Source organism: Heliangelus exortis, chromosome 6 (genome assembly GCF_036169615.1).
Source record: "Heliangelus exortis chromosome 6, bHelExo1.hap1, whole genome shotgun sequence".
Taxonomy (NCBI): domain Eukaryota; kingdom Metazoa; phylum Chordata; class Aves; order Apodiformes; family Trochilidae; genus Heliangelus; species Heliangelus exortis.
In genome coordinates, this window is record NC_092427.1 from 22,488,695 (window position 1) to 22,515,020 (window position 26,326).

The 26,326-nt window shown below is 36.6% G+C and overlaps 1 protein-coding gene across 4 annotated transcripts in view; it reads right to left on the reverse strand.

Moving 5' to 3' along the window:
* NBEAL1 (neurobeachin like 1) overlaps positions 1 to 26,326 on the reverse strand; it is a 76,042-nt gene that overhangs the window by 28,895 nt on the left and 20,821 nt on the right. For 3 of the 4 annotated variants that reach the window (XR_011726528.1, XM_071747164.1, XM_071747163.1), the window contains exons 6-27: positions 26,035 to 26,117; positions 23,693 to 23,778; positions 22,416 to 22,722; positions 21,377 to 21,483; positions 19,311 to 19,397; positions 17,819 to 17,902; positions 16,226 to 16,324; positions 15,550 to 16,130; positions 13,362 to 13,494; positions 12,678 to 12,797; positions 11,152 to 11,455; positions 9,703 to 9,788; positions 9,227 to 9,316; positions 6,240 to 6,408; positions 5,244 to 5,377; positions 4,710 to 4,869; positions 4,525 to 4,627; positions 3,656 to 3,812; positions 2,871 to 3,029; positions 2,345 to 2,504; positions 1,994 to 2,082; positions 424 to 1,005 (exon numbers count right to left, since the gene is read on the reverse strand). Coding sequence is in view for 3 of the 4 variants with exons in the window: in XM_071747164.1 (XP_071603265.1) it covers positions 424 to 1,005; positions 1,994 to 2,082; positions 2,345 to 2,504; positions 2,871 to 3,029; positions 3,656 to 3,812; positions 4,525 to 4,627; positions 4,710 to 4,869; positions 5,244 to 5,377; positions 6,240 to 6,408; positions 9,227 to 9,316; positions 9,703 to 9,788; positions 11,152 to 11,455; positions 12,678 to 12,797; positions 13,362 to 13,494; positions 15,550 to 16,130; positions 16,226 to 16,324; positions 17,819 to 17,902; positions 19,311 to 19,397; positions 21,377 to 21,483; positions 22,416 to 22,722; positions 23,693 to 23,778; positions 26,035 to 26,117 (3,880 nt within the window). In the remaining variant the exon portion in view is untranslated. The remainder of the gene's footprint in view (positions 1 to 423; positions 1,006 to 1,993; positions 2,083 to 2,344; positions 2,505 to 2,870; positions 3,030 to 3,655; positions 3,813 to 4,524; positions 4,628 to 4,709; positions 4,870 to 5,243; positions 5,378 to 6,239; positions 6,409 to 9,226; positions 9,317 to 9,702; positions 9,789 to 11,151; positions 11,456 to 12,677; positions 12,798 to 13,361; positions 13,495 to 15,549; positions 16,131 to 16,225; positions 16,325 to 17,818; positions 17,903 to 19,310; positions 19,398 to 21,376; positions 21,484 to 22,415; positions 22,723 to 23,692; positions 23,779 to 26,034; positions 26,118 to 26,326) is intronic. The other variant, XM_071747165.1, reaches the window with a different exon arrangement.

Sequence of the window (26,326 nt, forward strand, 5' to 3'; positions counted from 1 at the left end):
TCACAATCCCTGAAGGTATTTAAAAGACAGATAGATGAGGTGCTTAGGGACATGGATTAGAGGTGGACCTGGCAATGTCAGGTTAACAGTTGGAGCTGATGATCTTAAAGGTCTTTTCCAAACAAAATTATTCTATGACACTATGCCTCTTCTGGAAGATAAAGGTTGTTGAAATATGGGGCAGGGGGTGGAGGAAGTTTGCAAGTTGTTTTGAGGTTTTATGTTTTTTCTTTAAATCTGTTCCAACTAGATGACCAAAAAAGAAGACACATTACAAAAGGAAGTACCCTTACTCACTATAGTATTTTTTTTTCGGAAAGTGAAACAGGAAGAAGAGGGACAATCCATCCATTTATTAAAAAAAAATTAAAAGCAATTGCAGACATTTGGAGAAATGAACCACATAGGGAGTGAATTACTTACTCCTTGGTTTTCAAATAAAGAAAGATCAGCCGTGAAGTTCACATCATTTGTAACACCCAGCTCTTTGTCAGGCTGCCCAGAGAATGGTTTTGTGTTCTCTATAGGTGATGGTGTGCTGGGCTGGCTATCCGTCATCTGATTCACCATGTCAGTCATTTCATAAGAGTCAACACTGGACAGATCTAAACTCAAATGTGAAGGGTATCTGTGCCACGAATCTTCTTGGTTCTCTGACCTAAAAGAAATCTCCACTGTGGATGCATCTTCCAGTGGCATAACAGAGAAATGAGCAGGGACATTCAGGGATTTGTTGTCTTCTAAACTCCACTGATTAAAGAGACTATTAACAGATACAAAGCTGCCAGTTTTGTCTACCTCTGTCTTATCAGGTTGATGTTTCTGAAGTTCTTCAGCAGAAGGTTTTTTTTCCTCTTCCCTTGAGGAACCAGTCCTGTTCTCTTTAAAGTCCATCTGGATTTCTGAGTTTTCTTTCAGGAACAGTCTAATCAAAGTATCCTGCCAGCCCAACTGCTGAGCAATCTGTTGTGCTGCATCCACTTGGGAATGCAAAAGGTGCAAAACCTAAGGACAGGAAAAGATATCCCATGCCTATACATTAATTTAACTTGTAACTGTATTCATTCTGTCTTTTCAATGAAACATTTTATGATCTTAAAACTTTTTTGCCCTTAAGAACATTGTAAAAGTACCACAATTGCCAAATAATAAGCAAACAAGCAAAAAAACCTGACCCATTTTTCTCATGAGAAATACAATTTGAGAGAAAGAAAAAAAAAAAAAAAAAAAGAAAAAAAAAAAGAAAGAACTTGTTAGAAGAAGTGAGGAAAGAAGCTACCAAAGCACTTTGGCAAGTCCTTGTATTTCAGCCACTCTTCTGCAACAATTCCTACAAAAGACAGTCACCACAACCACTAATCCTATCGAGCTATTACTCTATCAAATAAAACAAAAAATAAATCTAGAACAGAAAAGATACTTGATTATGAACTATTAAATAGATAAAAGTAAGAAAGCTGCAGTATTCATAGCTTACTGGCAGTGTGCATCATCATTTCACTTTGAGAAACCTTGACAAGCAATGTAGTCCTTCACAGCTATATTCAGTACTACTAATTCCAGTGATAAAAACTGGAGAGAGCTCAGTTTAAGAAAAAGTTTTCCTTTTCCCCATCTCTTCCCTGCATCCACAGCTACTCTTGAACCATAATATGTTCTATGAGTATAACACAGTAATACAAAAGCCTTTGATCCCAGTCTCAAGCATCCTTTGAGTAAACTCAGTAATTCAAGGAATCTACTATTTTTAACCTGTAAAAAATACAAGCTATTTGAGAATCACAATAGAGCCTTCACTTTTGCTTTTTAAAAGGACTTGAATACATAAAGGTGAACATTAAGTGACAGATGGGCTGCATTTTTAACATGAATTATTGCTAAAGAAAGCAGTAGTAACAAATACAGCTACTGTCCCTCAAATAAATAGTTAAGATATCACACTGGACAGTCTGTGGGATTAAAGGACAGGATTTCAGTTTTAAAGACAACTAACCTTTCTACAGATAACCACTCTCATGTTTATATCTGATCTATGAGCCAGGTGCACTACAGCTACGAGATCTTTATAATTCACAGCGGGATCTGTAGAGGAGAAAGAAAAAACACAAACAATATCATGCACAATAATGCAACAGCTAAATAGTAAAAATTGCCTTTGAGGTTAGTGAGATAGTGAAAGGGGCAAACTTGATGGAACAAAGGAAATGGTAGCTGAGACTACTGTGAACTTTGAATAGAACAGCTTGGTAAGGTAACATTATTTATTTTCTTCAACAAAAAAACCTCCAAATTTTCTCTGAGCAGCAGGAGTTTACTAGTGGTAGGCACAACACTTGCCAATTACCTGCATACAGAACCTGGTTAAGAAGGTTTTTAATAAGAGAAACAGTAACTGATGATTCATTCAGAAGCAGCCCAAGTCCAGAGTATCCCACTTCTCTGAGTCTCATCCGGTGCTTACTGCGTTCATAAACTTTAGTACATTTCAGCATCTCTTCCACAATCTGCAAGATTAAGTACACACAAATGTGAATCAAACACAAGAAAGCATCCAGACCTCTTAAACCTAATTGCTTGATATGCATTAGTCCACTGGTTTTAAAGTTTACTTTGTAAGCTAACTCAAACAACATGGGCTCTTTTGTTATTTTTTTTTTTTTTTAAAGATCCCAGTCCTTAGATAACACCAATTCCATTGTGACTATTATAGAAAACAATACCATCTAGCTAATGTAACAGAAGAGAGAAGAAAAAAAATAATCAAGACTTGGATGATTAGTGACTTTGTAATTGCATAAAGTTCTGCAGTCAGACCATTGAAAAATACAAATTTATATTCAACCCATTAATTTAAGAATTCACTTCATTACCTTGAATACAAGTTCTCTAAGCCTGTCAGAGTATCTCTGATGCAATAACAGAGCATAAAGAATATCAGCATTCCCTGGTTCAAAAAGCAATAAAAAAAGCTGGTCTGGGGTCGGGCTGGAATGCAGTAGGCTGAAGAGAACATCCAGAATTCCACAGAGCTACAAAATTAAGACAAGCAAATTAATCCACAGTTCGCTCAGACTTCATGCTCTATTTGGGGAAAATTGTCTTGGCTTTTAAATTTTACCCTCTGCTTGTTACAAAAGAGACATTTTGTTTGTTCAGTATAGTTTACTGAACATATAGTATTACTATATATTACTAAATATAGTATTACTACATCTAAAATGAGAGGATTTGGATAAAATTTTTTGTAACACCATATCAACCTGCAATTAGAGCTACAAATCAAATTGAAGTTCTGTTGATGTCTACAAAATAGAAACCACATCATTACAACTTCTGATTAGTTGAAGTCAAAATAATTCGGTTTTGTAAATGAACTTTTCTAATGCCAGTATGCACATCGTGTGCTTCCTCATCTCTCCAGAGGCTAAATATTACCACCAAAAACATGGTGACCTGTAGAACATTTTGTCAAGTTGCCAGTTTGCTCCTATAACCAGCCTCAGCTACACCAAGACAGAACCACACACCAAGTAACACTTCGCTTGTGGTCTTTTTCCTTTTCGTTTCCCCCCTCTTTTAAGCACACAAAACATGAGATTTCTTAACACCAAGAAGAAAAACAGTTTATATTGTTAATTTATGGCATATTGGATACCTGCTCCTCTTCACTGGTGGCAGCTATGTATCCTATGATGCTCTGTATTTCTTCATGTGTTCCACCTTTGATCAGGAAATATTTGATCAGTCCGTAGAGAGATGTCCGTATTGTTCGCAGGTCATCAGGAGCCAAATCACTGTCTTTACAGCCACTCCTGCACACCATCAGACAGGAAAAACAACCTAAGGAAGTTTTTCATAACTCACTAACAGCAGTTTGGTTGGGCTAGTTTTGTAATTTTTTTATCTACACAGATATCATGGCACAAGGCTATCAATTTTTACTGAAGTAAGGCAACTGAGTAGTAGTAGTATGCGATAGCACAGGAGATTTATAAAGACCACAGAAGCCCTGAAGTGTAGACCTGTACTAATCTGGATACAGGACAGGATTTCAGGTTGCCTCCTCCCACCCTCTAAAGGAAAGAGCAAGACCTCTAGCCAATCTTCCTAAATGACATAACCATATTCATAAGATGATATAAATCATTATGACTGACACTTCAAAGGAAGTTCTACTTCCTAATTCAAGGATACAAAAGAACTTGAAATTATAAACACTCTCTTTTCATAATGGTAATGATCTATGACAATTTGCATCATTGATAACAAGTCAAATCAATTCTGTAATTTTAATAACTTATTTTCCAATAATTTATTGATATAAACTTACTATATTCCTATCATAAAAATTAAAGTAAAACTAGAAAGCCAAACGGAAGAAAATTTAATATACTTTTCAAAATTTAATTAACCACCAAAAGACAACTTGTATTTATATTTAATTTTCTCACTATAGTGGAGCAGAAAAAAACCCATAGCCAACCACAATAAATAAAGAGGATTTAAAAGAAGTAAAACTCATACCCATAATAAATCCTGAGTGTATCTAAAAGAAACTGCACACCATATTTCTTTCTGAAGAGCCTTCTGCTGTCTTTGATGATTGTAGAAAGATACTGTATATGCCCTAAAACATAAAGTTTTCTATTAGAACCTAGGTAGATTTATGTCCAGTGCCTTTGCCCAGTTGCCCAAGTCCAAGACCTCACCAATTCTGAAGGGAAAGTCTCCACTGTTCCAGATACTGAAATCAAAAAGCAAGTGTTGGTGCATCTGTTGCAAAAGCTGCATGTTCTTTTCTACTGAGACTTGTTCTATCAACAACTGTACAGCCATCAGTACATTCACATCCATTAAACTGCTTGGCACCTTTCAAAAAAAAACAAGTATTAGTACTCAAAAATTAATTTTTTTAATTCTGAGATTTTTATCTTCTACAGCAATGTTTGCTTCCATTAAAGCAATACAAGAAACACAGAATCAGAATCAGTTTTGTTTGAAGATAGTACTATCTATAACAAAAAAAAGCAGAACATGAAAGAAAGACAAAACACCATATTTCACTTTGCAGATCAAGACCAACTCCTCACACCTTTTTGTTTTCATAAAAATGAAAAAGACAAGCGTGTACTAGAAAGACTTCTGAAGACCCTCACATCCTGGCCAGACTAAGAACGTTTCAAAATAATTAAGATCTCATGAGTAACATTCATTACTAAAAGATGTGTCAGAAATTTGTTCACCTTCCGTAACAAGGCTCCTAATGTGGCAACTCCATGGGAGTGAATGAGATTCTCTTGATTAACATGATGTCTCTGAATAAAATGCTTTATCATCAAGATAAAAGTTGCAACAATGTTCTTCTCCAGGCGTGCTTCTGCAAAACAGAATAGCATTAAAAGCCTCAAAGTTTATTGTTGGATTGCTGCACAGAAGTAGAAAAGTAGTAAAATCAAGTGTTGGTTATATCCCCCACTATTTCTTGAATTTCTCAATTCCATTTCTTCTCTTTCGGTTACAATTTTTTACATATGCTGCAGTTATTCTCCCTCTGTAGTTGCAAACTGATAATTTCTATGATACACAAAAAATTAAAAAGATTTTTTTTTGTTGTTTACTAAAAACCATTTCATATTTGAAAAAAAATAAACAGTTTTCCTTTGCAGGGTCTGATTTCCCATGGATTTCTGCTAAGATCAAAGTCCACTCTCAGTATTAGCACAGTTTTAAAAGGTTTCATAAACCTTCCTTTCTCCTTTTTTAATTTTAATGCTAAAGTCTAACTGCATGTGGTAAGAATTCTGAGGTAAGAATTCTGCACGAGGTAAGAATTCCATTTCCTAAGAAAATAAATGTTCAGCTGAAGGCTCAACAGCACTGTTCTGGTGCTGCAAATTTTCATGTGGCTCTATGATTCCACCTATCAAACAATTTCCCAAAATTATCAGAACAAACTTTCCCAAACAGAAATTTTAAAACTTTATATTTTCAAGCTTTTACACTTAAATAATGAAAAGAAAAATAATGCTTTTAAATATAATTATATTTGAAATATGTTGGTAAATTAATTTTACATGGTGCAGAACTCCTGGTATTCGATATCCAAACAAAAAAAGCCTTTCAGCTTTAGACAGGTTCTTCAAGAAAGCCAGTACATTATGAAATATCTTTCTGTACTTCAAAGGAAGGCTTTTAAAATCAAGTTTTAAAATTATTTTAGTTCAACCGTGCTTTCCTACCTGATGCCTTTGTGGATGACAATACCACCCAGTCTCGCTCTACAGGAGTAGCAAGTTCTGGAGGTAGAGTTTGCCCTTCAGACTTTTCAGGTATCTGTCTACCAAGAAAACTGATCTGCTCCAGCAATGGAAACAGCACATTTAGTCCACCAATACAGTTTATCATATCCTAAACAAAGATAAAATGGAGGCAAAACACCATAAATATACCATAACAACAGAAGCAGAAATTTACTCTGAATACAAGGAATCTTACAAACTAATCAGAATGCTTGTCTTGCCACTTTGAAGTTATTTTAAGACACTGTTTAACAACAGAGCTGCCTAAACTCTGGGCACTGCAATCACACACAAGCCTTCATGTCAGCTCTTGTTTTGAAAGTGCATTTTTACATTTCCTTCCTCCTTCCCCCCACATAAACATGAGAAACTGAAGGATAAAATCTTAGAAAGAATCTTCTGCTAAATGTATTTGAAAAACAGGAAAAACATTTTTCTGAATTCTAAGTTACTTTGCAGCAAGCAGTAAGAAAAGATCACATAAGTCTGTGCTTTAATAATATTCCTGCAAGATTTCAACTTCAGGTAGTTAAATAAGAAAATGTGTTTGTTTTTTTTTTTTAAGTAACTTTACACATACCTCAATCCTAAGCCTCTTTTAAAAACTCAGATTTCCTAAGCCCTCTTTCCTTCCCCTGCTCACAAGCAGAAATAGCATGAGATTTCAACATATGACATGGTAACATATGACATGCTCAAATCACTGGATTTCTAGAAGTGATTCACAATGTCACTTAGAAAATTAGGGTCTCAGCAAGCTAGCCAGAGACACCTATTCAATTGCTCAGCTTAGTCCAATGAAAACTACTGCAGAGAAAAATTAACAGCCAAAAAACCCTAATATCCTGTCAGTCAGTCCATTAGCCTGGGATATCACTCTCCCTTCCCAGTCAGAAATGCTGCAAAGATGTGGAGCAAACAATTCCTTTCTTTCTCATTTTCTACTTTTTAAACTGTTGCTCTGCTATGTGTGTCTTTATGGCAGTTCCTCTCCAGCCTGCATTTAATAAGGTGAAGTTAGTAAAATTCAACAGTCAAATTAAAAAAAGGGTTTTTTTTAAATCTGCAAAATTTATCTCATAGAGAAAGATTTCTATGTTTGTTGAAAAAGAGACACTATAGAACTGCAGCTTTTGGAAACTGAAAACAACTCGAAGCTGAAAACCAGAATTTGTCTGAACCACAAGACAGTAATAACTACAGCCCCTTCTAGATTATAACTATCTCCTCATGAGCTTCTAATCATGTCTCCTCTTTCTCTCACTCTAGTCCTCCTCAAGAGGGTGCTGAAGCCCTTCATTATGTTAATGAATTATTGTCCTAACACTTGTACTCATAACATGCTTTTCAAAAAAGATAGAGATATAAACACACTGCATCCACTCTTCTACTCACTACTGGGTGAGGATAAAAAACTGCAGTATTTTCAGATCACTCATACCACAGCAAAATTAACAAGCATCTGAATTTTTTTAACATTAATCTCCACAAGTCAGCATACACACAGTGTAGCTCCAACAACACTGCTTTTATTAATAGTTTCCTAGTACAGTTTAATGTCCACTGCTCTTAAAAACAAAACCAACCAGCTTATCTGTTCATACAGTTTTCCTCAAGATAAAAAAGAGATGTATTCTACTGAAAACCTTTTCACACTCAGACTTCAGTTGTTTTTTTTTCTCAAAGCTAGGGGACCTTAATCAATGATTTTGTCTATAAAACAGAAGTGGATATACTCTATCCAAATTTAAAAAAAAATAATTCCTTATGTCACTGCTGCTGGATTGAATTCTGACACTGCTAATAACTTGATTTCCTCATTCATAAAGCTAAGCCTGTCTGACTTTTGTATTGTTAGTGATCAGCAAACAAATAAGCAGACAGGTACATATAGGTATGTATTAAGCTGGTGTTCATTTCATGGTTTCCTCCTCTCCATGGACTAACAGGCAGATGACCATTTTCTGCTTTATACAGAAGACATCTAATGGACATCAGAGCAATAAGTAGGATTGTAGCCCTGGACTTCAGACTTTGTCCACTGCAAAGACCTACTTGGAGGAATCCATGGGCTTAAGACTCTAGAAGAGGGGCCCAAGAGAGCTGGTTAATATTCAAGCATTACTTCCTCCAAACTCCATATAGGTGCATTCCATTGAGCACAAAAATGTAGCAGAGGAGGATGGAGATCTGCATGTATGAGCAAGGAGCTGCTGAAAAAAGTCATGTGGAAAACAGAAGTTCATATTATGTGGTCAAAGGGACTGGTCACTTGGCAGAATTATTGGAACATTGTCAGGATATGTAAGAAAGCAACAAGGAAGGCCAAACCCATCAAAGAATGCAATAGAGAATAAGAAGGGGTTCTACAAATGCATCAGCAATAAAAGGAAGAATAGGGAAAATGTGGGCCCACTGCTGAATGAGGGCATAGCCCTTGTAACAGTGGATGCCAAGAATCCCAGGGCCTGGAAGTAAGAGAGCAGGCCTGGTGGAAGGAAGACTCTCTACTGGTCAGTGAAGATTGGGTTAGAGATCATTTGGGTAAACTGAACATACACAAGTCCATGGGTCCCAATGGGATACACCCATGACTGATGAGAGCTGGATGATGTTGCTCTGACACTCTCCATCATTTTTGAAAGATAATGGAAAACAGGAGAGATGCCTGGGGACTTCAAAATGGGAAAAAAGGAAGATCCAGAGAACAACAGACCATTCACTAAGAGCAGCATCCTTTGGGACCTCTCAACAAATATAATGTAATACTACTCCAGCTGCAGCATTAACACATCACTCTTACAAAAATCTAACTGCCAAATGTCATCTGCATTATGACAATTACTCCCAGCACTTCAAAAGGATATCTTCACCAAACAATTACTTTCATATTTATATCAGGTTGTGATTCCTCAGTATGCATTTACCTTGATATCCCAGTTCACTACTTTGTTTCCAGTTAGTCTTCCATGTAAAAGATTTGGAGACAGGTCAAGGCAAATTGGGTTTTTGCAGGCCTGTTAAACAAATGAAGGGGCTACAAGATCATTTAGGAAACAAGTTACAGATGCTTGAACACATAATATTTCTGAATGATGCATAACATTGTTCAGGAACTTAGTGTCACTGTGTTGATATTACCTTAGATTTGTCATTCACAAATTTTACAATATAATGCTTTCTTTTTGCCAAACAAGAACAAAACCTACTATTTCTGCAGTAAGACTGCATTTCAAGAAAGCTCTCACACTGCTCTTTCTCTTCCCATAATAACCAGAGCATAAAGATGGCATGCTCACCTGTTCTGTGAAACAGGGGGAAAAAAAAAAAAAAACTACCTAGAACTTATTCTGAAATTACTGCACACTGTGTAAACAAAGATAAACTATGTATTTTTTCATACCTTTGGTGTATAGTGAAGCAGGACCTTACTTGGGAGATCTGCTACTTCAGCCTCTTGAGACTTCCACGGAGTTAAACAGTTTGGACCTATTAAAAATTATACTTTTAAAATATATAAAATATATTTTTAACACAAATACTTAAGTGTACACTGGATATTAATGTTGACCTTCACAAAGTTTATACTACTGTGTTGCAACAAATAGGACATTCTGAACCATACCTATGAGACATGCTTTGAAGAAATCTTTGTCTTAAATCATGCATTCCATAGGGTGTGCTTAAAAAGAAATACATTCTTGATAAAAAGCTTAACTATAAAAAGGCAGACTTTTTAATACATTCAAACAGATCTAACATTTCTCTTTACAAATACCTGTCTTATACTTGCATCAGTCCTTCTGTCACCAAGCTCAACTGTCCAGCAAATGAGTAACATTCAAGATACTTTAGTAATACAAAGTATTTCCTTTAAATGACAGGCATGTTCTCACGCTAATCTCTAACATCAGATCATTAAGGAACTTCATACTTTAAGGCTTTGAATTGTAAGACAGCTTATAGGAGTTGTTGGTTTGCTTTTTTTTTTAATGATCCCTTAATGAATTGATTCTTGTGCAAAAATCCCTAGCACCCAACACCTTTATCATCGTTTGAATTTGAGGAGCTAAAGCAGGAGGGTTTTCAGACTCTGAGAGGGGTCTGTTCCCTCCCCCTCCCTGACCATACTCTATAAAGCTCCCCTGCGCTCCTTTACCCCCAGCTCCCCCCCTGCTCTGCAGAATCCACATCCATCGGGTGCTGGGAAGAGCCCTGGAGCCCCCTCCTGAGTCGGCCCTGCCCCAAGGGACCCTCAGGCACCGATCCCTGCCGGCACTGAGACTGTTTTATTTATATATATTTGCATTTTTGTTACCTTATCCCTCCTGTTATTGCCTTTCTCCTGTACTAATAAATATCTCTCCAACTGTTTTCAATTTCCAACTTCAAGTCTCCAGTCCTTATTCCCCTTTAATCTTCTCTTGGGGGACTGAGGGAAACAGAGACTAATTCTGTCCTTTGGTTTTTGGTCCACACAAACTGCTAAGTTGTGACAGCCTTCAAGCAGCTTGTCAAAACAATGGCAACTTCAAAGTCACAACTGCAAACTCAGATGTAGATACACAGTAGCAAAAATTAAAAACTTCCAACTGAAATTACTACCTAGCATTTTGATTTTAGCTGCTTTGTACATAGAATAAATATATAAGCCCATGCAAAAATAATATTTCAAATAAAAATAAATAATTTGCATTCTATTTTAAGACTAATTTTTAATAAGGCACTTAGGTTAGCTCTGCAGTGCTTCTGGATTATAACTTCTTTATGTGTCTGTGTAGCAAAGGTCAGTGTGGTCTTGTCTGTAAATCACAACTTTTATTCCACTCAAACCACTACAGTCACCACTTACCTGCTAAATATAATGCTTTCACCTGAGATGGTTGCAGTGCTTCATGAAAGATGATGACTGATCCAAGCTGACCCTCCAAAGATGTTGGACACCCCCATTCACTGTCCTGAGTTCCTGCTGAGATCATTTTGGTGATGAGCTCTGGTTTTCCAAGCATCCCACCCCAACTTCCCGTGGAGAGAATGCCCCCAAGTGACGTCCGATGGGGCATAACAGGGGAGGAAAAAGGTGGATCTGGTATCTGAGATGGAGGAGGAGGAGTTGTTCTTTGACCAGCTGAGCCAATGCAGCAAGAAGTAAAAGACTGGGAAGTCACACATGGAAGAAAGAAAACAAAACACAGTAAATATCAACTATTTTTACAGTTTACCAAGTAAATTTGAAGACTGTCTCTGGCAGAGTTTAATTAAATAAATTAAACCAAGAGCAACAAGTTCTCATGTGCCCTGGAAAAGAAGCAGTCCAGGACAGCAGGCCAAAAAAAAAAGAGCACATACTTTCCCCAAAAGCAGAGAGTGCCCCTTCTCTTTTTAAGAGCAATTCAGTCACCTCGACTGTTGTGTGACCTCTGACAGAGGCAGAGGCTCCAGATACCATGGCAAACACTGCTCTTCTGGATTAAATTCCAAAACACTGGCTCAGCATATCTGCTATTGTACATTTCTCATATCAGTTGCTCCATTCAAATAGATGCTGTCATGGGAAGCTTATCTGCCCTGCTTGTAGCTACCTACATGTTTAAAGTGCTTATTCTACAGATGGGCCAAAATCCAGAGTTTTATCTAGCAATGGGAACTACATTTACTCTCTTTTTTGAATTGTTATACTGATTTTTCTATGACTTTGTCCAATCTAAGTGTTTGCTCAACATATTTAACAAATAGCAAAAAGACAAAAGAGGGAAGAATGTTCAGTGCTGTAGCCCAGTTTAAAATGGATTTGTTCCACAAAAATAATGGACAATGCTTATAAAGACAACTAAACATGGCACATACCCATTTTGATGGGTAGTGTGGGGTTTTTTTGCTGAATGTGTACACATTTCAAATGGCTAAATTAACTGCCTGTAAACTGCTTATCCAGCAAAGGAGGTTTAAGATTAGCATATTAAGGGAACATACAGAAAATACAAGTAAAAAAGTTACTGCTAAAACCAACAGCTAATATTTCTCATTGAGTACTGTCGTACCAGTCTTCCTGGCAGAGCTGTGATGTATTACAGTGTACCCATAAATTTTATCAGTATGTTTGGGTAACTGTTGTGAGAGAGAACCCATAATCTAATCAAGGTAATATTTTGTTATTGTTGTTGTTCTAAATTGAAATTACTGAGCAAGCATTAATTGTTAGCTATACTTCAAATTGATTCTCTGGACATTGTCTAAAGTTGAACAAATGCTTATCAGCAATAGGCTAAACTATTTTAACTCTTATGCAATTTCCAAATTAAAAAAAAAATAAGCCAACTATGTTATTGTTCTACAAGAGCTCATCAGAACAGGGTATGACTCAGAAGTTGAACTTACTTCATTCATGGCAGGGAATCGAAGTGGGGCAGAGACCTTCTGTTGTCCATTGACATAGATGTACACCAGGCTTTGACCAAATGGCCTCTTCCCAGGCATGTGAACAACAGTTATGTTGTGCTAGTTAAGCAATACAAAATAATTAATTCATTATTTCAAAAGAGTGAAATGACTGTATGGAGATACTTAACTTTCATCTCTACTAATTTGCTGAGGAAATCACTTAATAAATCCAAATCACCAACAAGATCACAAGAAGTGCCTATCAGCTTCCATTTTAAAGTAATCATTTAAGACAGATTTTTAAAGGGGAAGAGATAGAGTTCTTTCCTGATAATGTACATCACTCCTTAAGTATAGGAATAGGAAAGGACAAGGCAGAAACACAGTAGCACATTTTATGGATTCACATGCCACCACAGCAACCTATGCTCGGTGTAATTTCATCTTAAAAAATAAAAAATCTGTGTGTTAAAGAAATCTCTAAGCACAATGCTGTAACCATCTTATCGATAACAAATGCCTGATAATATAGGAATTTAGCTCAATCAACCTCTAATCTACATGGAAATTGCTTGAATTTAAATTAGATTTGTTCTTATGTAATGAATTATTTAGAACTTCTTAGACTTCTGAGTTAATGGAACTATCCCAAGCAAAGTGGTTTTCAGTACCAAATCTTACCCAGAGAGAGTCAAAAAAACAATGGTCTGGCAGCATCACTGTTGCATACTCCCTCTTCGTGCAAACTGCAACCACCAATACCCCAGAGTATGTAATAAATGCTTCAAAACCCACACCACTTCCTGTAAAAAAGCTACAGAAAAAACACAATCAAGGGCTTATTTCATCAAAAATATTGGAAATCACCCAACAGCACATTCATTAAGGAGAGAACCAACTGAAGCCATTTCTCTCTGGTTTAATAGTTACTATTTTATAGGCTGTTACTCTCATTCAAAAAGAACCAAGAGAAGAACTGCCTAAAGTGAGGGATCCCAAAGCACAGGGCATGCAGGCCAAAGGTGACCCACAAAGCAGCTTGGAGCCATCCATCTTTTACATGAAAACAAACTCAGTCCCAACAAGTAAAGCTTCAGTTTGACCCATACAGCTTGGGCTGGTTCTGTTAAAAAGTCCTGCTCAAAGCAGTCTCTGGAAGCTACATATTGTAATAAAGAAGAGACTGGCCTGCAATCAGTGCTGTTAATTCACTTTAATTGATTCATTTTAATTGAATCTTTTAAATTGTGTCCATCAGCCCTTGCTAAAGCTGCCAAAATTGCCTGAAGGTTTGTGGCATTACTGTTACAGCTCTCCACTTCACCTGCTTCACATCATAGAACTGTATACAAAGATTTTATTTATTTTAAAAGTCAAATCAGCACAAGGAATAAATCCTCCAGAAAATGCAGAAAGCTCGATCTTCGGTTTTATAGACAAATCTACATTAAAACCATTCAACAAGATATTATTTTTTATCCATTATTATCTACCATTAAGAACCTTACCTTTGTGCAAAATGTAAACATAATAATTCTTAAATATCTTATTTCACTCACATACTGAAGAAAATCATCTGTAAGCAGCTACCATATATAAGTCCTGCAAGCACAGGTTTGACTTGAGAAACCTTTCATTTTTTAAGCATTTGAATAAAAAATTATATATAAATTGTGAACTTCTGTCAAAAGCTGCTATACCTTTAGGCACCATTATTGCAAGTGGATGCATTAGCTACTGTACTATCAAATATCTGCATCTAACAATATAAAACAAATATACAAATATACTATGAATACCATAGACAGCCTCAATAGACATAACCTACCTAACAATTAAACACTAAAATATAGCAGGTAAATCAATTTTTAATTATTTTAATCCAGTTGTGTGCTTAACATTTCAAACTGACACTGGAATATCAAACAGTTTTTTTTGCATTAATTTCAAGGCTCTATTGTTTTAGCTTCCCAAAACTAAATGTCTTCAAAATTGTACATAAAATCATAGAAAGTCACAGAGGTATTGGTCTTATATCACGATATTGAAATTCACTCACAGGTTTTGACTTTGTATTGCAATTGCACACATTTTCTAGAACTACAATCTACTTAATATCTTCAGTTGGACACACAGACAAACCCTGGAAGCAGTGTTGTGGCACTTCATCACATGGCACCCTTCATTGGGGTGTGCTATTCAAGAAAGGGCTTTTCCACCTGCCTCCAGGGTTATTACTAAATGGATGTAACACTCAGACCCCAGGGTTTGGAAAATACTAATTCTGTTAAAACTTGAATTGTATTCACCACCATTTCCTCTGAAACTGCAGTGCAGTAAAATGGACTGAAGTGAGTGAGAGATCCTTCAGCTACTCTGCCCCAATTCTGCATTTTGTTTGCTGCTGTTGGTGGACAGAAAGTTAAACTGCACCAAGAACCATCCATTTCAATGTCTACTATTTAAGCAAATGAAGATGTTCTTTTCATTGCACTCTCACATAGAAAACATTTAATTGCAGGAAAAAGCAGTGACAAGTCTGTCCTGTTTTGATGCAGAGTTTTTTTGTTGGTTTGGGATTTCTTTTGCTTTGGTTTTTTTTGTTTCTTTAAGCTATAAACCTTAACAGAACTTTGAGTTACAGATACTAAAACTGTAGACAAGAAAGAATTAACTCATAAGCTACATTTCTGTAACACAGCTTGGCTCTGGTGACAGATGAAACTGCTCCCTTTCACAAACTAAGCACTATATATTGCATTCTATGAACATAAGCAAATTACCATATATAAGACAGTACCATATGCCACAAGGAACAGATGATCTAGATAGAGATTTGTGTTGTTGGAAGTAGTTATAGTAACTATACCTATAGAGTTGCTTCCTCTTGCCAGTTTTGCTGGTTGTGCTAGGGTCCACCTGGTCCTGGTCAAGGCAGAGCCAAGCATTGAAAGAAAATGCAGAGCCTGGCCACTTATGAATTGATGGAACAGTAATTCCAGCCATGCTGTGGTACAAGTTGAAATACTGCAAGGCACTAGCCATGCCCTGTTTCCGAGCCATTGCTAGGATGGCTCTCATCACTGGAACAACATAAGGGTGGGCTTGTTTGGGTTCCTCAGTCCTCAGAAGCCTTATTAGTTGAAGCAGTTCTTCTGAGCCCATTGACTGGCTCCCCAAAGAGCCCAGAAGGGCGATCAGGTTCTCTGCACAAGTAGAATGGAGCACGGAGTGGGAGCTGAGTGTCTCAATGATAAGGATGACCATGTTTGCATTGACACACGTAGCACGACTCTGCCTGTTAATGCAGCAGATTCGCCTCAACCAATCCGAGACGAAAATCTGGAGGTCGTGGGAGTCCAGCTCTGGAAGCCACTGGATAAGCAGCAATAAGGGATGGACATTGCTGATGCCTAGTATCCCAACAGCCATGTGGTCACCTTCAACAGCCTGAAAAACAGCAGGGAACTCTAATGTGAATACAATCAAACAGGGCTAGAAGTACTGTCGAAAAGATTTAAGCATTCAAAGCAGGTACAGCTCACCATGTTCATCAGCTCTTCCAGCAGTGCCCGTGAAGGTTGACCCAGTGATTTCAGTACCTCAAATATGTGAGTATAACCAATCCTCTCCTTGAAGACCTCCTGAGGATAAAAATACCAGTCTCACTAACAAATGAAATAAATGCCAATTGCTCACCTACTGCAACAGGATGGAATTTAACACAATAAAAGATAGAAAATAATTAGAATGCAAGAATAACACTTTACAGGCTAGAAATCTCCAATGTGTCCATTGTGCTATCTCTAGCACACTGCACGTGAGAAGGAAAACACTACAGCTTGCAGATAAACAATAGAACAAAGTTATATACCTCTATAAGAACATTACCATTTTGGTATAATCACAATGTTAATTCTATCACAAAACACTAATAGCTTTATTTTTCAATACAAACTACAGCATAAAATGCTTACACATAGATATTCGATTACTCAGATATTTTAATTAATTTTTGAGAGAAATATTTTCTTAAACTAGCTTGATTAAAAAACATCCATCTTAAATACTTCAAAGATTACAAAAGTGTTCCAAGGAAATTTTTCTGAAAACTAATTGGTTTTACGTAAAGAAAAAAAAACCCTAAGCAAGCAAAAAAATGCAAACTGTAGCATCGATTTATGGCTTAATTAGTATAATTTGGAATGGACACTCTTGTTACTGCTGTAGTCTGCATTGAAATAAAGGCTTTTTTTTTTTTTTTTTTTTTTTTTTAGGACAAGTCTGTCAGCAGAAGAGAGATGATTGCTTAAGTAAATATGCAAAGAAAAAAATACACACTGCAGTGGAAGTACAACTGAAAACTTAACTGAGCCTTTGTAAATTACAGCCAATCTCAACCCCCAACATACAACAATACACAGAGTCAGTACAGAAATAAGCACTCTGAGTAATGCTCTGGAAGAGCATAACTGACCCTGTAGATCCACACTCAGACTGTACTGCAAATAGCAACCAAATCAGATGGCTCTGGCTCTTTCTTTAGCCTCCACTTGAGCCACATCCCTTTCCCTGTGCCAAGACTAGGGAACCAGTCAGCCACAGTGTGAATCTAATGAACTCTGTTATCTGAGAATATTACACTATTTTTCTGTGGGCTTAGCTTTCAGGCAGATTCACAAACTAACCACAATCTATCAGTCTATCAAACTACAAGAATAACTAAAAAGGAAGGGCAGGGAAACAGCAAGATCACCATTTAGACACCAACCTAGTCCTTGATTAATTTAAAGTAATGATAAAAGTACAACACAAACTCCTGTCTGAAAACTCCTGCAAATACCCATTAGATTTACCCCATGTGTTCATAGGACAAGTAACATCCTTTACAAAGGACATAACTGCCATTAACACTCTTATCTGCCAGTTCTGATAGAAAGATAGCTCAGTGTCAAGCCATTAGACATAATATAGAGGGACAAGGGATGCTAATCAGCTGTTCCTATCTGGCAGGAATGGGTGGCCACAATATGGTCATCTTCTTTAGCAAGGTTTATCAAGATATTGTGATAAAAGCACTAACTGAAAACAAGTTCAAGAAGCCTATTGCAAACAGTCCTTTTCATATATACTGTTACCTTAGCAGCTGGAGACCTATGCATTACTGCTGTGAGAGCTTGAATGGTTGACACTGCCAGGCAGTCCAGGTGTCCCTGAAACACCTGAAAGTAGTAGGTGAAGAAGTTACATACAAATGCACAAAGACAGTTCAGCTCCAACATCTATACTTTGCCCTCCTGGCTGAAGAGACACCAAGAGTTTGTTAACATGCTTCCAAATTCTCCATCAGTCAAGTTTTCATCACCCCACAGCCTACACAGAATAATGTACCAGACAATTAGCCACATACTTCAAGAGGAGAGAAGCTTTCACAACACACTTTGCAGTTCAGATATTCTGATAAACAAGCAGGTTTCTCTCATGCAGCTAGTGGATAACCTCAAGAGGGAGGGAGGAAAACAAATCAGGAAATCTCTTGCAGTATGTGTGTGTGTACTAATGAGCAATCAGGAATTTGCAGGTTTTTTTTCCATCCAAATCCCTACGTACCAATGGAACACACACACAAATTGTAAGGCAAGTCACATCAGCAGAGTAAGGTGGCTGCCTCAACCCATAGACTCATCACATTGATCAGCATGTCTTTTTCCAGTTTAAGTTATCTTTCAAGGGTTTACTGGGTTTTTTTTTATGTAATTCTTATTTATACTGCTATTTCCATGTTGGTTTTAAGAACAAAAATGTTGGAGCACTATTTAGCATCCATCTGTAACCTTAATCAGCAAAACTATGCAGACAAACATTCTGTTCCATCTTCTCTGAAATATTCTATGCATATCAGACAATTTGAAAAGGAAATGTCAAGAATCAGAAGACAATATTAGATGTGAAGAAACATTTACAAGCATTTAGACTGTCATACTGAGTTTCTAAAAAAGCCAAAGCAATTAGATTAACAATTTGTATATTACCATAACAATGTATTTAGCTTTTAAAAAAATTAAAACTAATGATTCTACTATAAAATACATTTGTCAATTGATACTTTCTAACATATTTCAGAAAAAAAGCAACAGGCTATTCCTACCTCCCTGATTCAGCCTGTCCATTGTTTTGTGAATATCTGCTCTTGATGACAAGCAAAGAATCAGGACATCATATACAACCATTGAGATTCACAAACAAGGCCCCAGAATCCAAAATACCATAGTGCTGAGATAGAAAAGCAGAAAACAGGAAAGGAAGGGGAAAAAAAAAATCACTACCAGGATGATAGAATTAATTGGGATTCCATTCGTGTACTTCACCTTTTCCTTAAAAGAAGTATATTTGAGGCTCAATTTATTGCAAATATCTGTTTCAAAGCAGATGAACAAAAATGCAGTTTAATTCAACCTGTTATTCAGAAAAATTGTTTTCCAGAGACAGGAAATACTGATGTGTGCAGCAACACAAATTCACATTGCTGCAGAAGGTTTAAAGAGGATGGTTAAGGTGAAGCACAGGAACCAATTTTTCTGTGATTGTGTCTTGACTTCAACTGAAGCAAAATACAGGTTAGGTAGGTACCTGGTCCTCATTAATTTCTGTCAGTAACTTGTTGGCAAGGTCTTTCTCACTCTTGTCTGCCACTTTATTGTTAGCATTTAAAAACAGCTGTTAGAAACAGAGACAAGAATAATGGAAATAATTGCATTAAACAGTTACCTGCAGCCAATCCCGTGGAGGCTGCCTTGGACTTGTATTTCACACACCATGAAAAAGAAGAAAGTTCTCACACTGGTGAGACACAATCCTCCATCAATGTTAGTGTTCTGTTAATTACTACAATACTGAAGATTACATTGTATTTTTACTAAATAGTAATTGCATTTTTTCCAGCCCCAGAATTATATTAAAATATGTAATTGCTGAGACAAGGAAACAGATCTAGGTGGAATTTATACTTGTCACTGGCTTAGTAACTGATTTGATTTACAGTATGCATCACTACTTCTTGAAGGTCAAATCTGCTGCAGATAGTTTCCTGAGTATCAGACACATGTCTGGACTCTCCTGATATCTGCAGGGCTGCAGAACTGTGCTTTACACAACATGCTGGTGAATCCAGTAGCATGATTTTCATAAATAAAAAGATCTAGAACTAGGGTTTCCACTCCCAGCTAATAAGGAGAAAGCCTAATTCCACAGCTAAATTAATCTTTGCTATTTGGCTTTGAAAAACAACTGAGATATGTATATTGGAAAATATAAGTATACAACACCTTCCCAGCCCCCACCCTCTCATCATTTTCCATCCTTGTATTTTGACTGTGAAAGTTTAAAAAACTCACTAGGCAGCAAACTGGCAACACTGATATCAAATTGGTCACAGTAATATGTGAGACCATCACAAGAGAATGTATTTTATGACATATCTAGGCAGAATAAAAATAAAAGGAGCAAGCTGTTAAAAAAGAGTAGCTGTTCCTGCTTTTCTAAACTTCACCACTTGTTTATATGAAAGCAGGAACACAGCCAGAGTCTCCATAAACAGGTAAACAGCAGCCTGCTTGATGATTTAAGATGGAACTAAAAAAGAAATTTCTCAGAATACAAGGTCAGGATAAAAATAATTCCCAAAGAAAGGAGAATGAAAAGGTCAAACAATGTGTTTTCAGGAGGAGATTAAAAAAATGCAAATAGTATTCAAAACACTTCAAGTCAGTTGGCATTTTGGCACTGATTACAACTACAGTTAAGATACAATCCACATACATTTGTTTTTAATACATCAATGTACTGAAAAAACATCCTAATCAAAATCCTGAATGGATTTTAATTAAATTGCATATTGCAGCCAGCATTAAATTATCATGCATTAGAAGAGCTACACCACCACCATCTCACAAAATCAGAAACAAAATATTCCATACAGTTACATCGTATCTATCAGTTCTTTGCCCAGGGAAAAATATCTACAACCAGTGTAAGACAGGAGCTGGCAAATAATAATCACCTGAGATTGAGGTGAAAACACAACAGCTACTATGTTAACACTAAATCCTATGTAGAGGGAGAAGAACAAAGAACATTTGTAACAACCTGGAGCTGAAGTTTTTGTGTCAACTATACAAAACTCAAGTATTTTGAAACACTTATAAGGGCACACCAGCAAGGTTTCTTAAAATGGAAAAATATGCCTCTGAAATTAGAATTCAGACCTCCACCTGGCAGCAGTTGCAAATGACTTCCTAGCAAACCAATGAGAATGAAAAAACCCCCAAAATAAAGCAACAAACAAACAAACAAACAAAAGTAAAAAGGAAGGGGGGAAGATTTATTTCAGTAGCAACCATAACAGATTTTAGAGACTGAGCAGGATCTCTAAAGGTACTTACTTAGAACTCAAAATATGCATTCACTTCTCTAACAGCAAGGCAGACAAGAAATACCTCTATTTCATTTGGAAAAAAAAAAAGAATTTAGAACAACTTAGATCTTTCAGACCTTTATCGGCCATAACCCCTCCAACTTTTTCCTTCCAGTCTGTAGCCACTATGAAATGAAATCTAATTCAGAAGGAAGATATAAATTACACCTGCAATATTACAAGAGAGGTTTTATTAAAAATATGCTAGTAAGGGAAAGCTTACCTTGCAGTTCTGCAACAGTCGAATGAGATGCTCAAAGCAGTTACTGTTAAGGAAAATTGCCTGCAGAACAGGCCTATCTGTGCAGTCTAACATGGCTGTGATGGTATCTGTAAAATTAAAACAGAACTGGCATCAAAGATGAAACACTTCTCAAATCCATCCAGCATTTTTTCTGCATATTCCATAGTAAGCATGAGGAACTAACTATACAACAAAGTATATGCTGTGAATCCTCTGATCAAGAATTATGTACATTTCAAGCACAAAGCACTAGGACAAAAGCTGAACACGTTGATGCTGTAAAAATTATCATGTAACCTACAGTACCTAGAGAAAAATTTAGCTACTACATATCTTTGATTGCTTTGGGGCTGTTTAAAGTCACAGATGTTTGTGAGTACCTAAGCAGTAAGGCTTTTATTTAAAGCACACAAAAATTTGCTTCCTCATCAAGCAAGTCTGCATTCTATAGTAGCCTCATCCTGTGAGCATTCTTCATTGTCTCAGTACTATTCTTAAGTTTCCTTGGAAGTTTGGGGAAAGAAATACCTTTATTTCTATTTCCCATTCTGCACACCAAAGTGGAAAAAATGCCAATCCTGAATTCTTACTCTATAACTTAAACCCAACTGTTTCAAACAATGTTTGGCCAGTGTTTAACAATAATGCCATTTGAAAAGCAAACTATCACAAAAAAGCTACCACATGGATATTTTATTACAGACCCATCCTATTCTGCAAATATTAAGGTGATGATGAGAAGTTACCTAGCAAAAGTTGTGGGTTTGTTTTTTTTTAATGGAGACTGGCAGTCCCTGAGCCTTGACATTCTGGTTAACTGGTAGCCATCCAATATAGTTTCTTCTGGTTCTTTTTGTAGTGAATCATTAAACAAGAATTCATGTAATGTCAATGAAGAAATGTTTGAAATTGCTTACCAAGTGAGTATTATTTGATAGAACATTCCATTACATGAGTTATCATTACTTGCTCTTATTACCAAGAGATATTTAAAGGTGTTGCACAATTGGGTACTCACTCAGCATTTGGATCTGCAGAGCTATGAACCTGCTCTCCCACTGCCTGCATTGCCTTGGATTAGGTAAAGCTGAGCAGTCTGAATTAAGCAATTTGAAATAATTCTCCAATATTGTACTTGTCTCCACCTGCCGCTGGTCAGAGCTGCTGGTTAGAAGGATGTGGACAACTTCTGTCAAGCACTTCAGAGTCAACTCTGCCTTCCTGCTCACTTCCTCAGGATTCCTGTCATCCCAGTTGTCACAGTCTGCTAAAACACGCATCAAGACTTCCATGGTGGCAGGAGATACTGCTTGAAGAGCATTTCTCTGAAAGCAAAGGGAAGAGATTAAGGACATAATAATAAATAAATAAATAAAATCCAACCTCCAAACCAGCAGTCTAAATTATCTAAATCAGGCAACACAGGATATTATCTCTGTTAATACCCTATAATTTTTAAATAAATATGAAACAGTCTAGTTGAATTCCATTGATGGCTACAGATGAAATGTGGCCCCTTTTATTCACTTAACTAAGCTTCCTTTTTCTAAAAAACCCCCACTTATAGGGTGATGGAAATATTATTTAAATGCATGTTATAAAATTCTTGTAAAATTGCCTTGATAAAACCCTTGATAAACTACTAATTCTAGATAAACCTTCACTTAAATTTTCATTTTAAATCATTATGCTGCTCATCATGCTCAGTCTCCCTGGTGGAACAGTGCTTGGCTTTGCTGCTCCCTGACAACATTTTAAAATGCTGTCTCTTTTGGATTATCAGAAGTATCTATTTGCTTGTGACAAGACTAAGTAGCATATTACTGAAGTCAGCCAAGAGACTGGATGTTGCCTTTGCTGATGATGAAGATCCTCTTTTTCTTCACTTTGTTTCAAAGTTTTTAAACAGCTTCCAAGCTATAACTGTGCCTCTTACTGAAACAACTTTCTTCCAAAATTTCATGTGTTGGTATAAAACTTACATTTTGGCAAGTGGAAACTCCTAATCTAGTTACCCCGTTTTTTTTCTTTATGGTATGAAAATATTACTCTAAGTTCATACAAAGTGTAGTTACTTTAAACAGCAAATTTCTATTTTTACTTGAAAGCGAGACCCAACTTTCAGCACTTCAATACTATTGCACAGAATGACCCCAAACTTCATAAGACAAACAATTCACAGTCAATAATAAATTCTTCTCATTAATGAATTATGGAATATTTATAAGCCTTAAATAATGCACAGGTGTTGGGAGGCTTCAGCAGCTGGAAAGAGTATAGAAGATCCTTTCTTACCTGACCACCAGCCACAATAGCTCCAAAGAGATGTATGAGGCAACATTTTAGGCTTTCCTTGAGATGTTCACTTTCTTGAAAGCATTCTGATTGGAGTAAATAAACTGGAGTAAATATTCCTCTCAAATAAAGACCCCAACAAACAAAATAAAAAACCCTTCCGTACTCCTGTGATCATGCAAATTTAAATAAGAAAAAAATCAACTATATAATATCCGTTTTCTTTTACATAAATGAAACAAAAAAGACATCACTTCTAGCATTACCAAAGTAACACAACGTGACCACATTCATCAGGAATTCACACGGCCAGACCTTTGGCTTGCATAAAACATTTCATGCAAGCCGACAGAATTACAGGCATACAACAACTGTCAATCTGATCCATAATATAAAATGAGCCAAATTTGTCCATACTAGTGAGAAACAGAAGGACATGCCAACACACAAGCAAGCATGACAAAGGTTAAAGCAGTATTAATGCAGAAAGTCCAATATCATATGTAGTGCAGGTAGCTCAGAAAAACAGTTCCTGAGCTTGCTCCTTTTAAAAGTCAAACTTTTAAAGCCCAGGGAAGCCTGTGTGGGTCTGTAACCTTTCTAGCAGCAGTCTCCTTAAAGACAATTATCCTGCATGCCTTTTAATAGTGTATCTGATATAAATTACTTATGAACAGCCTCAGGAAATTTTCTTAGCAATAGATAAAACCTGGCTACTGCTGCTATAGCAGTAACACTAGACTCAAAGTCACTGCAACAAACTATAAGTGATTATGTTATTAGAAATTAACCATCATAAAACTTCCAATAACTTTATAAGATAGAATTCATAATGACATGGGTTTGTAAAAACTGAGATTTTAAACAAAAAAAGAGAAATTGAGCATGCAAGAATTCGACAAAAATAATAATAAGCCTTTAAGAAAATTACAATTATTGGCCAGTAAGTTTTCTGACTATTTACTGAAGGTATAAGGCTGTTTCAAAATAAAATTGCACAGCTATTTTTAAAATCTGGTCTTCATAGAAAACAAGGCTTAGAGGATGATCACACTGTTAGTTTGCTAGTCCTACGACTCCCTTGATTTATAACCTCTGAACCTCTGGGGCAACCTCAGACAAATTTAAAAGAGCAATATCTGGAAAATTGTGAACAAATCATTAATCTGAATAGACCAAAAAAAGCCTCAAATTAGTGCTGCCACAGCAGAACATCTAAAGCACGTGCTCAGCAATTCCTTGTTCTGTCTTTCCTACCAGTTGGCCAACCAGCAGATGAGTATTTGCCAGCTAGCTAGCAGGCTTGTAGCTCAGCCACAATATATATATAATATTTAAGGGATTTAGGAGTAACCAAGGGGACAAGAGAACTTTCAGGTGACATTCCTCAGAGGTGGTCTCTAGAGTGGGTTTCCAGTGCCCTGGCACAATGACAATGGCATCTTACTGGTATCAGTTTTTTGGTCTTTTTTGCAAATAACCTATTTTACACACACACAGAGGGAATCTCAAAGAACAGGAGGGCTATGTGACTCAAACCTAGAGAAATAAAATTGGTACATGCTACCACTCTAGGAACAAAACCTTCCTTTTTTATTTTCAATTAAAGCTGTGTTAATGAATACTTGCAAAAAGAACTGATTTCACTTATACCCCCCACCCTTCCAGCATATTCCTGCTGCTCCCATTCTGTTGGTATTTGCTGACACCAGAGCGAACCACTTTGATGTGCTAAACTGGCAAACTAGCTGCATATCCCACCTTTCCAAGACTTAAGTACAGAGCATGGCCAGATAAGTCCTTTTTTCCCACATAACTAATCTGTAATGGTAAGAACACAGGAATTCCAAAGTAGCCATCATGATATTTAATGACTCAGTCAGAGAAAAACAGTGCTTTCCCAAAACGCAGTCCAAGGAGCACTTGCTAGATGGACAGCCCAGTTTCTTTCTTTCTAGCTGTTGATTTATATTAAGAGACAAAAATACATTAACACATTCCAAATATTATTTTTGCCTTTTGAGTTATCACCACAGTTGTTACAGAGAACTTACGTGCAATCACTATAATGTACCCCAATTAATAGGAAAGTTGGCAATTCACAGAACCAACCATATTAAACCATGCTTGGCACTGAGAGTTTGAAAAAATCCAGGCTTTCAAATATGAGTAAGAATAGCAAGATGGTGATGCTCAGAGCAAAAAGCAAGCAAAGAAAGCAACCCACTTCATTCAGCCTGAGAAAGCAAGTAAGGGGCTTTTGCATTCATCAGACATCCTTAGGGGAAAGGAACTTGTCCTCCCCAGATGACTGTTTTAAACATATTGTTGGTAATACTTACGGTAGAAGAAAGGGACAAACTCAACAGTGAGAGAAGCTGGTTTGTACTTCTGTCTGCTCTTTTCAACTGCACTAAGGAAACGTCTGCAATTACATTAAAAAAGGCACACCAAAGAAATTACATATACCTTTATCACCGACTTACTAACACGTGGCTTCATAACAGAAAAGAAAAAAATAAAATCAGAAGTTACATTTGCATCTAGGATGAAAAAAAAAAGAGGTAGTATTTCATCCCAAAGAAATGAAATCACAGCTAATCTTGTACTTACTGTTCTGCTCCTAGAAATACC